At 44.7% G+C, this 12,768-nt stretch overlaps 1 protein-coding gene across 12 annotated transcripts in view; it reads left to right on the top strand.

Moving 5' to 3' along the window:
• The window catches only part of NAV2 (neuron navigator 2), a 397,156-nt gene that overhangs the window by 127,520 nt on the left and 256,868 nt on the right, over positions 1–12,768 (top strand). For all 12 annotated transcript variants that reach the window (XM_045066131.1, XM_004752128.3, XM_045066132.1 and 9 more), the window contains exon 3: positions 10,789–10,841. In XM_045066131.1, coding sequence (XP_044922066.1) covers positions 10,789–10,841 — 53 coding nt within the window. The remainder of the gene's footprint in view (positions 1–10,788; positions 10,842–12,768) is intronic.

Genomic DNA, 12,768 nt, shown 5'->3' with positions numbered 1-12,768 from the left:
TGATGGTACTTTTATTGTGGATTACTTTGGAAATATTTACCAAAAACAAACAAAAGGTACCACAAGACTGATTTAGTCCTGCAACTCTAATTGGGTCTAAGAAGGCAAAGAATCAAGCTCTGTAGAGGGCTGGTTCTGGTTTTACTACTGGGAGAAGGGAGCTGGGGCTGTGCTTCAGGAAGAACGGGTTCATCCCGGGAAGGCAGGTGGGCACAGCTCTGCCTTGAGCCTTGAAGCTTACGGGAGTGCCCCCCACAGCCCTGCCTGAGCGCTCCCACTTAGAGGCAGGTCAGGCTGACTGTTGTCGCCGGTGGCTTCCGTGGCTGCCTCATGCCAAAGGAAAAGGCATAAGGACAGAAGCCCCGGCCAACTGGGTGTGCACTGCTGTGGGAGAGTTGCTTATCTTTAAAGTCTGAGCAGAATGACCTTGTACATAAAGTTGTAATTCTGCTCACCTCCATGGAGATTGTACCTGAAAACCCAGGCAAGCTGGCCTGAGCTGGACACTTCTGGACTGGTGCCGCCACTCAGATCCAAGTGCCTCTGCCATCCTAAGATTGATTCTTTTTTTTTTTTTTAGACTATTTATTTATTTGACAGACAGAGATCACAAGTAGGCAGAGAGAGAGAGGAGGAAGCAGGCTCCCTGCTGAGCAGAGAGCCCGATGTGAGGCTTGATCCCAGGACCCTGAGATCATGACCTGAGCCAAAGGCAGAGGCTTTAACGCACTGAGCCACCCGGGCGCCCCCTAAGATTGATTTCTTAAGACTGGCTTGTGCTTGTTCCCCTTCTCCCTTCCTGCCCTGTGTTTGTCGTCTGTGGCTGGGGAGCACATGGCCGTGTGTGTGTGTTAGCTCATGGTTTCTGGGTGTCGGAAGTGCAGGCACAGCATAGCTGGTGCCTCTTCAAGGCCGCAGTCAGGGTATTGGCTGGGACTGAGTCCTCATGTGGAGGCTTGACCAGGGAGGGGGCCTGGTTCCCTCACTGTTGGCAGGTTCATCTCCTTGTGGTCAGAGGAGGTGAGTCCTGATTTCTCCCTGACTCTTGGCTGGAGGGCTTCGCTCTTAGAAGCCCCTCTCAGCTCCTTGCCGTATGGGTCTCCCAGTGCGTTGCTTGGGTTGATTTCTTCAGTGCCACCAAGGGAGCACGTTTCTAGAGCAAATTGGCTCGCCGGTTGTCATCTTCTACAATGTGACGTGCTTGTGGGAGTGACATCCCACCACCTTTGCCTTAGAAGCAAAGCCTAGGTTCTGTCACACCCCACGGGAGGGGATTACACAAGGGTTTGAAGTTAGGCAGGAACATCATTGGGGGTGACCTAGAAGTCTGTCTGCTCTACTTCTTCTCTTTCATCCTCTTCCTCCTCCCACTTTTTTTCTCAAACTTTTCTGAGTATGGTTGGTGCCCAATGTTCCGTTAGTTTCGGGTGTGCGACACAGCGATGGGACGGTTTTATCCATTGTGCTCTGCTCACCACGAAGGTAGCCTCCGTCGGTCCCCATGTAACACTCTCACAGTATCCGTGACCAAACTCCAGATGCTGTGCCTTTTCTCCCTGTGCCTGAGTCTTTCTGTACCTGGAAGCCTGTGTCTCCCACTGCCCTTCACCCATTTTGCCTACTCCACCCTCTGTCCCTTCCTTACCCCCATGTCGTCATCTCGGACGGGAACTGATTTCTCTTCCTCCCGCTCTTCATCACTCCTGCCAATCCTTTACAAATTTCTCTCCATTTCCTCTACTTCTCTGTGACCTAGGGGATACTTGCCCTGTTTTACACCTGCAGACTCTGAGGCTCCGTGAGTCTCAGAAGCTCCCTATCACACAGCTAGCCCAGAGGGGATTCTGGTTTGGGTTAGTTTGCTCCTAACGCCTCTGTTTGTTGCCCTGTTGTGTTATACCCTCCTGTCAATCCCGACACATGGAACCCGGTACAAGGATCTGGCCTCCTTTGCTTCAGTTCATTACGATTCGTTGAGCGCTGACTGTACACTAGCGCTGTGCTCCAAGCCAGGAAGAAAGAGATAAACATGCAAGGCCTGTAACCTTGGAAGAAGGAGTGCCATCTTCTTGCTGGGGTCTTCCTAGAGGAGAGGACTTGCCCGGAAGCTGAGTTTTGATGTCTACATCAGCAGGGTCACGTGAGGCAGGACTGTGGCTGCGTCTTGGGGCTGTGTAGAATTTCTACCAGGACCTTCTCAGCTTTCAGCACTGGGAACAAGTGGGAAAGGATGAAACCGAGAGGCCTTGCTCTCATCCCAGTTTCATTGCTCCCAACCATGGGACCTCAGAGTCCCTTTCCTCTGCTGCCTCTGCTTCCCTGTCTTTAAAATGGGCACAACCTGATTTTTATGGCATTCTTAGGAAATGCAAGGTAGGTAGCAAACATGACATGTTTGGAAAGTAAAGCGCTCTCGGATAGCACTCAGTGGCCACTTCCTAAAAAGTTCTGAGTACGAGAGTGACAAGGCCTTGGTATCCCGTTAGAGCGTATCATGATAGATTCGTTCTGTCTGTCATGGGCTCAGAATGGATGAGTGGTAGCATGGATGTCATGAACTGACTAAGCACAGCACGAAGAGTGTAAACTAGTACAGTGTTTGTCTTGCTCAGGAGGATGCTTCCCTGAATCTATTCGGAGGACATGAACCTCCCTAGACAGTGACCTCTCAGGGCCTGAGCTACTGGACAGATATCTCGGCCTCAAGTTAGTACCAGTGCCTGACAGTGCCTGAGGCCACCAACTGCCTTTCCCTCGGCCCTCCAAGAGAGGCTAGCTGCGCTGGGGCCTCTGTAAGTGAAGCCAGATGTTAGTGCCTCTGTCTCTGCCCCTGCCTGTGCTGGGCTCACCCTCTCTGCTCTGACTGTGGAGAACAGAGACCCAGAGAATGAGGAGCTGAAAAGGTAGAGACACTTAGGAGTCCTGCGTGACTTCTTCTCTGGATTGTCAGTCACCCGGTTCAGAGTATTTAATCTGAGCGTATCTTGTAAATACAGATTTCTTGGTGAGGGAGGCGGAGTGGCGTTTTTCTGACCAGGTTGTTCAGCTACTGAGTTGGAATCATCCCAAAGATTTTCTTTCACTAGGTCAAAATCTGCCCCCCACCCCTTGGTAGTATCTCCCTATAAGTACTAGTTCTGCCCTCCATTGCTATAAAGAATGATCATACTCTGAGACCACAAGAGCTTCAAAACTGAGGACAGTTGTGGATTATAATTATGGCATAAAATAGGAATCTGTTAAGTCTCTACTGACAGATACTTCAATCAGTGGAGAAGAAAGGCCTCCACTGTTTTGGAGAACAAATAAAGAGTGAGTTGCAACCATGATGGTAAAGATTAGTTAAGGCAAGAACCAATGGATTCAGACATTGGAGGAGAAAGTTTGAGGAGCAAGCAATTTGCATGGTCTCAAAGTGTCTCTTCAGTGATTGCTTATTAGTTGCAAGAGAAGTGTATCTGCACAGGGGAGAATCCACTTCATGACCAGGAGATCAAAATTCTATCAGTGGCAAGGGGTAGATGGATATCATGTACTTACTGATGTGATACCCAGAAGAACATAGCATCACTTATGTTGAATACCAGGCAGGGATGGGAAACCTGAAGCTAATCACGAGGAATCTTAGATCAACTGGAATTGTGGAACATTCTATTTAAAATCAAAACCAAGGGGGGACTGGGTGGCTCAGTGGGTTAAGCCTCTGCCTTTGGCTCAGGTCATGATCCCAGAGTCCTGGGATTGAGCCCCGCATCTGGGTCTCTCCTTGGCAGGGAGTCTGCTTCCGCCACCTCCTTCTGCCTGCCTCTTTTTCTACTTGTGATTTCTGTCAAATAAATAAATAAAATCTTTAAAACCAAACCAAAAAAAATGGCCTGAATTGTTCAAAAATGTCAGCTCAATGAAAGGCCAAGCCTGAGAAATTGTTCCAGAATAAAGGAGATTAAAGTGATATGACAACTAAAGGTACAGCCAGATCCTGGACTGGATCCTATATGGGGAGTAAAATGCCATAAAGGACATTTTTTAGTATATTGCCCAAATTGGGATTATATCAATGTCAAGTTTTTTGAAATTTATAATTGTACCATGAGATAATCTCCTTATTCTTTGTAAATGCGTATGAAATCTAAGGGCAAAGGACACGATCTACATATCTACATATTCAAAAGGATTCAGAAAAAAAAAAATCCATATACCTGTACAGAGACAAAGGGGAGAAAATGAGAAAGGATGGTGTGTGGGAATTCTCTGTATGATTCCTGTGACTTTTCTGTCCATTTGAAGTTCATTCTTTCTTCCTTTCTTTTTCTTTATTTCCTTCCTTCCTTCCTTCCTTCCTTCCTTCCTTCCTTCTTTCCTCCCTTTTTCTTTGTTTCTTTCTTCCTTTCTGATTTTACTTATTTACTCTTAGTGTGAGCAGGGAGAGAGGCAGAGGGACCGACAGGATCTCAAGCAGTCACCATGCCTAGCATGAAGCCTGACGCGGGGCTCAATCTCATGACCCCGCTGTTATGACCCCAGCCAAAATCAAGAGTCGGATGCCCAACTGACTGAGCCAGGTGTCCCCTGTTTAAGTGACTTCAAAGTAGTTAGAGAAAAGAACACCCTTACATGAAGGTCCATTGAAACTTGTAGTCAGGGAGATTGTCCCTTTGGGGAACAATACCTTTCAAGGTCTGGGAGAGTATAGTACATAACAGACCAGTGGTGCTGTGAGACATGACCCATGATGGGGGTAGGGGGTAGAATCAAGCAAGGGTTCCTTGAGGAATTTACCTGTAGGCCAAGACCTCAAACTTGGAGTTGTCAAGGTGAAGCAGTCAGGAGGACATTCCTGGCAGAGGATATAGTGTGCAGAGACATTTGGAGGGTAGAGAGCAAGAAGGTCAACAAGGCAAAATAAGGTGGGACTACCAGGTATGGTGCAGTGAATTCTGGGCTCTTGCCTAAGCACAAAAGCTAGGGGTTGAAGAGTTGATTTTTCACATTGGGGAGGGCCATGATCAGAAGGGTGGCTTGAAGGAAAGCCTTAAGTGTTTTTTTTTTTTTAAATGATCATATAATGTATTATTTATTTCAGGGTTACAGATCTGTGATTCATCAGTCTTACACAATTCACAGCACTCACCATAGCACGTACCCTCCCTAAGGTCTATCACGCAGCCACCCCATCCCTCCAACCCCCTCCACTCCAGCAGCCCTTAGTTTGTTTCTCAAGAATAAGAGTCTTATGGTTTGTCTCACTGCCTGGTCCCATCTTGTTTCATTTTTCCCTCCCTTTCCCTATGATCCCCCAACCCTGCCTCTCAAATTCCTCATATCAGTAAGATCATTTGATAATTGTCTTTCTCTGACTGACTTATTTTGCTTAGGGTAATATCCTCCAGTTCCATCCACATCATCGCAAATGGCAAGATTACAGTATTTTTGATGGCTGGCTGCATAGTATTCCATTGTGTGTGTGTGTGTGTGTGTGTGTGTGTGTGTGTGTGTGTGTGTGTTTTCTTTATCCATTCATCTGTTGATGGACATCTAGGCTCTTTCCATGGTTTGGCTATTATGGAATTTCTGCTATAAACATTCAGGTGCATATGCCCCTTTGGATCAGTACATTTGTATCTTTAGGGAAAATACTCAGTAGTGCAGTTGCTGGGTCATAGGGTAGCTCTATTTTCAACTTTTTGAGGAACTGTCATACGGTTTTCCAGAGTGGCTGCACCAGCTTGCATTCCCAACAGTGTAGGAGGGTTCCCCTTTCTCCACCTCCTCACCAACACCTGTCGTTTCCTGACTGGTTAATTTTAGCCTGACTGGTGTGAGGTGGTATCTCACTGTAGTTTTGATTTGTATTTCCCTGATGTTGAGCACTTTTTTCATGTGTCTGTTGGCCATTTGTATGTCTTTTTCGGAGAAATGTCTGTTCATATCTTCTGCCCATTTCTTGATCAGATTATTTGTTCTTTGGGTGTTGAGTTTGATAAGTTCTTTATAGATTTTGAATACTAGCCCTTCATCTGATATGTCGTTTGCAAATATCTTCTCCCATTCTGTCGGTTGGTTGTCTTTTGGTTTTGTTGACTGGGAAAACCTTAAATGTTATGCACAGACACTAGCTCCAGAGTCTTCACCTATCCCAGAGAGATCAATTCTGGAGACTATGTGTCTGTCCTAGGAGTTGCGCTTCTCAGATAGTGGGATGATTTGGGACCCACACTTTTCTACCATTGCCTTCTGCCTGTTGGGCAGAAATGAACCTTTCGCTACTGTCTTCTGTGACCAAGGGTCCAGTCTCCATTCAACCTCTTATTAGTGTGATTATCTTCTTGAGTCATGAGCTGCCTCAAGCCGGCAGTTGCCTGCCAGCCCATCCCAGTGCCATCGCCATGAGTTATTAGAAAGGCTTACGAGGTCAGGATAAACAGCATGAATCAAGAGGGAGAGACAGGCCTCCCTCCTCCTGCTTACATTGCTGTCACTCGGGAGAATGCCAGAAGGGGATGGAAGGAGAGAAGGGGTGGGAGGCAGGGAGGAAAGAATAGAGAGAAGGATGGAATGATGAACAGAAGAGGATTGGAGAGAAGGAGGAAGCAAAGACGGAGGACAGGGGAAGAGCTTTCCTGTTAGAGGTGGAGAGAGTTGATAGCAGTTCCTTTTCCACCACCGTTGGGGCTACCGCTGAGCATAACCAGGAATTCAACCCTCTTTCCATTGATGACCTATTACCATTGTGTGTCATTGGGTAAGTCCTCTGCCTTTCTGGGTAGCCAGTTTCTCTCTCTTCCTGTCGGCAGATCTGTCAACTGCCCTATGCCGAGACGCATGGGCTGCGGAAATGCTCTCAGCCCTTTGAAAGAAGTCCTTTGGAAAGCAGTGAACTTGGTGCCACTCTTCTTCCTTAAAAAGCTTTCCAATTACTGACTTGTCACCTCGTGCGCAGGCAGGTTACTGCATTCGTGTGCTGAGAATGCCTTGAACACGCTGGAATAAATAAATTAGCACGGGCACTTAGGGATGCCAGTTTTAATCATAGCTGAGGACTTTGGGGACAAATGCCTTTGCTTCTTCAGTTATCTGGTTTTGGTTTGCAGCCAAAGGCCCCCTACCACAAGTTAATAAATTCAGCTCGAAAGACCAAACTCTTCTTCCTTCTTATCAGCAGAATCAGAGCCTCTGTTACTGCTCTAAGTATTTATGACAGCCACAGAAATTCTTGAGAATTTCAGGAAAGGAGAAGTATTTCAATTACATGAAATTGGAAACGAGGAGGTTCAAGATTTGTCTTGCATTCTTATTAAGCATTTGCGTTGGGGTTTCGGCATTTGATCGACCTCTTCCCGGATATCTTTAGAGTCGTCTCCCATGGACTCCGCTCCTCTGATTTACTTCGAATGTTGTAAAATGGCAAGAAGCTTATGGGAGCTGCGATCCTTGAATTGAGGCAGTACCTGACTATGGTTTGGTGACTGACCATGAAAAGGAAGTGGAGAGATGGTGAGACCAAACCTTTGGGTTTTTTTTGTTTTGTTTTTGTTTTTATCCAGATGGTATATAAAGAATCGTTAAAGTGATTTCTTAGGATCACAGTTATCCATCCTTCACTGTAATGGGCACTGATGACCTCATGCTGCATTGGGTCTTGATCGGAACCTGATGACTTATGACTTTGGGCCATCACGAGCATCCAGCTGGAGGATACCTTGAGCGGCCTGGATTCTCAAAAGCCACATATTTATTTTTCCAGGGTTGTATATGAAAACCCGAGGCCCGAGTGCAGGCCTGACATCGTCTCCCTTGTTTGAAGAAGTGCCCTTTGTCGCGGATCTTTTTTTTCCATCTTCAGTTTGTATGTCTGTTTTGACAAGTGAAAGGACAACTGCCTCAACATAGGCCTAAAACCTTGATTCTTAGAAATGTTCAGGCGACTCATTCCTTAGTTCCTCTCAACAAATATTTGAGGGGCTACTGTCTGTCAGGCACTATCCTCAGCTCTGGGATTACAGTTGGAAAGAGTGAGTGGTAAAGCTTGGTCTGGAGTTCACATGCTATTCTGGCCGATTATAATTCTGGTATTTTCTAGTGAACTGAAGAACAAATATCCATGGGTCATCTCACCCACGGGGCCTTTTTTTTAATGTGCTTTTTAAAGGCTCCGTGGCACCTCTTTTGGGAATAAGGGAAGCAGGTTGAAAAGGCTTCCTACAATGTTTATCCTAGTGTTCTTAAGAGTTGGATCAATGAAGACTGACGTCTTCCAAAGTGGGGCATAAGGCTGAGTGTCTATTACTCAGGGCAAATTCTAAAGGTGTAGATTAGACTGAATGTGTACTGACTGTCTCATGGTGATTGGATTTTTAAACAATTTCTTACCACTAGCTTGTGTCTTATTTCCCCCTTCTCTCTCAAAGTAGAAACACTAGAGAAAAAAAAAAAAAGCCCAGTTGAGGTAATGGTGTGGAATACTTAGACTCTGGTGTTGTAAAATAGAGGCTTGGGACACTTTGATTCTATTATCCTTTTCAGTTGGTTTTTAATATCTTTTCATGGAAGTTTTTGGCATCGAATTCATTAAAATCTGATGTAAGGGGGGGTTTTTGTTTTTTGTTTTAAAATCAGTTTTGTAAGCACTTCTTGAGCCTTGAGGACACAAATGTGAAAATCCAAATCTGCATGTCTGCCAGGCTATAAACAGCATAGCTGGGCAGACCGAGACCTGAAGGTGCTTTCTCCATCCCGGGCTGGGGGCTGGAGTTGGAAGGACAGCGGACTGGGAAAGAAGCTTAGAAAGGCTTCACAGAGGAGGCAGATCCTTAGTTCTTGACTGTGGACTCCTAGCTGAGTTTCTGGGTTTAACTCTGATGGAGACATCAGAAAGGAGATTAACACTGTATGTGATTTACATTGATGATAGACATTACTGAGTTAATGAGAGCTGCCATTTATAGAATGCTCCCTGTGTGCTAGGCACAGCGCGAAGCATTTTATTGCCATCCTGTAATCTATTTCCCACAATGCTTCCCCTAAAGTAGGTAGTATTAGCTCCATCTTATAGATGAGGAAACTGTGGCCCAGAGAGGTTGAGTGATATGGCTAAGATCACACAGCTAAGAAGCTGTAGAGCTGAGAATCTGCAGTATCTTTGCCTTTGAAGCCAGTGCCCTAATCTCTACATATATTGTGTTTCTGTGCTGCTACTGTGGCAAACTCAACCCCTCCCACCCCCCTGTAGATAACTTGGGCTGTGTCTTGCTGGGATTTCTCTGTACTTCAGCACCAGAACCTGGGCCTTTCTTCCATATCACTGGTATTGATTTCCAGTTAATTCAACACAGTGTCTTTCTCTTACTTCTCTAAGGAGCTAGGTGCTATTATGACGCCAAGAGTGTGTTTCAGACTTAATTTGGACTTACCATATGGTCTTAGAAGAGCCACTTTTAAGTCTCACGCTCCCATTTTCTATCCGTGTTATCACATTGGGAATAGCATTATTAGTAATCCTGTCGGTATTAAGCAATATTAACATTTCTGGCTAAAGATGAGGTGAGACGGTTAACAGATGCATGAAATGATGCTCAATTCGTCGGAAAAATGCAAATCAAAACCACAGTAAGATCATCTCACACCTGTCAGAGTGGCTAATATCAAAAATACCAGAAACAAGTGTTGGCGAGGACGTAGAGAAAGAGGAACGCTCATGACTGTTGGTGGGAATGCAGACTGGTGCAGCCACTGTGGAAAACAATATGGAAGTGCCTCAAATAATTAGAAGTCGAATTACCATATGATCTAGTAATTCCATTACTGGATATTTACACAAAGAATACAAAAACACGAATTCAAAGGGATACACACACCGCTGTTTATGGCGGCATTATTTACAATAGCCAAGATATGGAAGCAGCCCAAGTCTTTATTGATACATGAATGGATAAAGATGTGTGTGTGTGTGTGTGTGTGTGTGTGCGTGTAATATTACTCAGCCACAAAAAAGAACGAAGTCTTGCCATTTGCAATGACATGAATGGAGCTAGAGAGGATAATGCCAAGTGACATGAGTCAGAAAGACAAACATCATGTGGTTTCACTTGTGGAGTTTTAAGAAACAAAACAAAGGGGAAAACAAGAGACAGACCAACAACCGGACTCTTCACTACAGAGAACAAACTGAGGGTCACCAGAGGGGGACGGGGAAGGGACATGGTTGGAAATAGGTGATGGGGACTAAGGAGGGCACTGGTGATGACCATCGGGTGTTGAGCACAGTGTTGAATCACTGTTTTGTACACCTGACACTAATATAGCACTGTACGTTAACTACACAGGAACTAAAATTAAAAAAAAAAATTAAGAAAAGATGAGGTGAGATGCTATCATCCATGCCTTTTGTCCCGAGTGGGGCTAAAGCTGGACCAATCCACTCTGAGCCATCCCACCTTCTGTGGGGAGATCACAATCACCTTTCGAAGAGCCCAAAGCGTAATCACAGTCCGGTCTATTTCTCAGTCTCCACACGTTTCTGTGATGCCCCATCGCTCCAAGACTGTCATCAGTGCAGTTGTCTCTGCTTTGGATGCTGACGACCTTGCCCCAGCTGTCCCCGGAGGACGGCAGCTCGATGAGTAAGTCCCGAAGCTTTCGAGCTGCGTCTCAGCATTTCTCATGGCCGCGCTGATTGGACAGGCCCCAGGATGGGCCTTAGGACGTGGTTGGCCTCAAAGGTCCTGAACATCACTACTCAAAGTATCTGGGGTGATTGTTTATTTTTCTGACTTGTGTTTCCTATTTCAGCAAATGAGAAGATTGAAGACATCAATGGCTGTCCGAAGAACAGATCGCAAATGGTGAGTACACGGCTGGCGAGTATTTGTGTGAGGGAAGGAAGCCCTGCCTCTCAGTGGTATTGACTGTCTTGAGAACATTCCCACCAGAAGCTTTCCCCTAGGGGATTATATTAATAAACTAACAGCTATTTCCTAGTAGCTGCGGTCGGCTTCTCTGAAATTTGTTGGCATTTATTAAAAAGTGGCCGTGGTTTTTACGTAGATGGTGAGACAGGGAACATGAAATACTGCCCTTTCTTTCAGAAACAAATTATGCAGACCTGGTGGAAATACACACTTGTTGAGCATTTGGACCGTTGTGACTCATTCCGCTTTCTCAGAGACACACAACGATCTCTGTATGTGGTACTGAGGCACAGATGGGGTCATGGTATCTTGCTCAGAAATCAGGGCATGTGGTCTGATTGCCTTTAAAGGTTAGAATGATGTGAAAGCACAGTGGTGACAGCAGATGTGAAATGTATAATCATATCCAGACCATTCTTAACCTTGACAAGTTATATGCTCTCTGGTATTGTATGCTTAAGCTCTGATATTAAAGCTTTTTTTTTTAAAAAATGGATCTTTGAACATCTGTTCTTGTTATATGTCCTGTGAATAATCTTTGAATTAAAATTCATGATCACTATTGAGTTCAGAAAACATGAAATTGCAATGCTCTGAGAACCTGAGTTTTTCCCTTCAAAAGGCTTTTCAGTCTTTACGCCAAGTACATATATATCAGACTGTTAAGATGATGCTACTCCTACCTGCTTAAAATATGAAGGTGGCAATTTAAGGACAATTTTCTATTTTTGCAGGACATTAATCTGCTTCCAGAAACCTAAGAAAAAGGCATAATCCATTTTTTCTGACCTCCCCCACTCCCTTTGAGTTGACACAATTGGATACTGTCATTCCAGAATATAACAAAGTGATTGGCATTCCTTGGGTTTCCCTTTCAATTTTCCCAAGTATTTGTTATCCTTGTGAGTTGGACAGATCACCTTTTCAGTGCACTTTCCTTTGCATGCATAAAAACACATTTTTTATCCCAAAGAGGAGGAGGGTGGATGGGAGTCCTCCTTCAGTTTACATTGTGAAACAAGTTTCTCTCTCTCTCTCTCTCTCTCTTTTTTTTTTTTTTTTTTTTTTTTTTTTTTTTTTTGGTCATTGCACAGGGATTTTGTTTCTTTTTGTTTGACCCAGAGAGCAACCCCTCCTTATGTAGGAAAGTCCCATACAGACATCTCATCATCTCATGGCTGCTTTGACTTCTGGGCTGCTATTTTTGCTAGAGCTACTGCAGCTGTCTAGTGTATTAATAATTGAGAAAATTTGGAAGATAGAAGACTTAATTTAGTGCAAGCATTTTACACATGCAGTCATATCTTCACTTGAAAGAGATACAGTCGTTCCCCTGGGGTAGATAGAGATGCATTTGTCCCAGCCCATTATAATGCGTACGTAGACCTGACATTGGAAGGTAATGAACCTTTTATTCTCTTTGGCACTTTTGTATTTTCCACGCTTCCTGTTGGAGGTGTGAAAGCCCGCTTTCCACGATTATAAAATAATACCACCATCTCAGATTCTTTCGTGCAAATTTAGTTCTAGATGCCAAGTGTTATTTATAAATGCTACCATGACACCAATGTAATTTTGTGGTTTCTCTAACTCTTTCAGCTGTGAAAAAGTATTGTTTTCCTCTTTTTTTTTTTTTTAATGGCCTGTGGGTTTGTGTGGGGTTTTTGTTTTTTGTTTTTTTTAGAGCACAGGAATATAAAATCCTATAATTGTCTGTGATAATTAGTTCCAGCTAGGGGTGGGGAGGCAGACACGGTCTGGTAAACATAGCAGAGAATAGTTCAATGTCCGGGATGTGAGGCCAGGAAAATGGGAAAACCTCCATCACAGTCATTCCATTCTGCAGCAAAGGAGAAAGATG

This window comes from Mustela putorius, unplaced genomic scaffold (genome assembly GCF_011764305.1).
Source record: "Mustela putorius furo isolate JIRA1106 unplaced genomic scaffold, ASM1176430v1.1 tig00003859_pilon_pilon_pilon, whole genome shotgun sequence".
In the NCBI taxonomy this organism is placed as follows: domain Eukaryota; kingdom Metazoa; phylum Chordata; class Mammalia; order Carnivora; family Mustelidae; genus Mustela; species Mustela putorius.
Note: the sequence above shows the minus strand (reverse complement) of the source record. Positions and strands in the feature narration are given on the sequence as shown.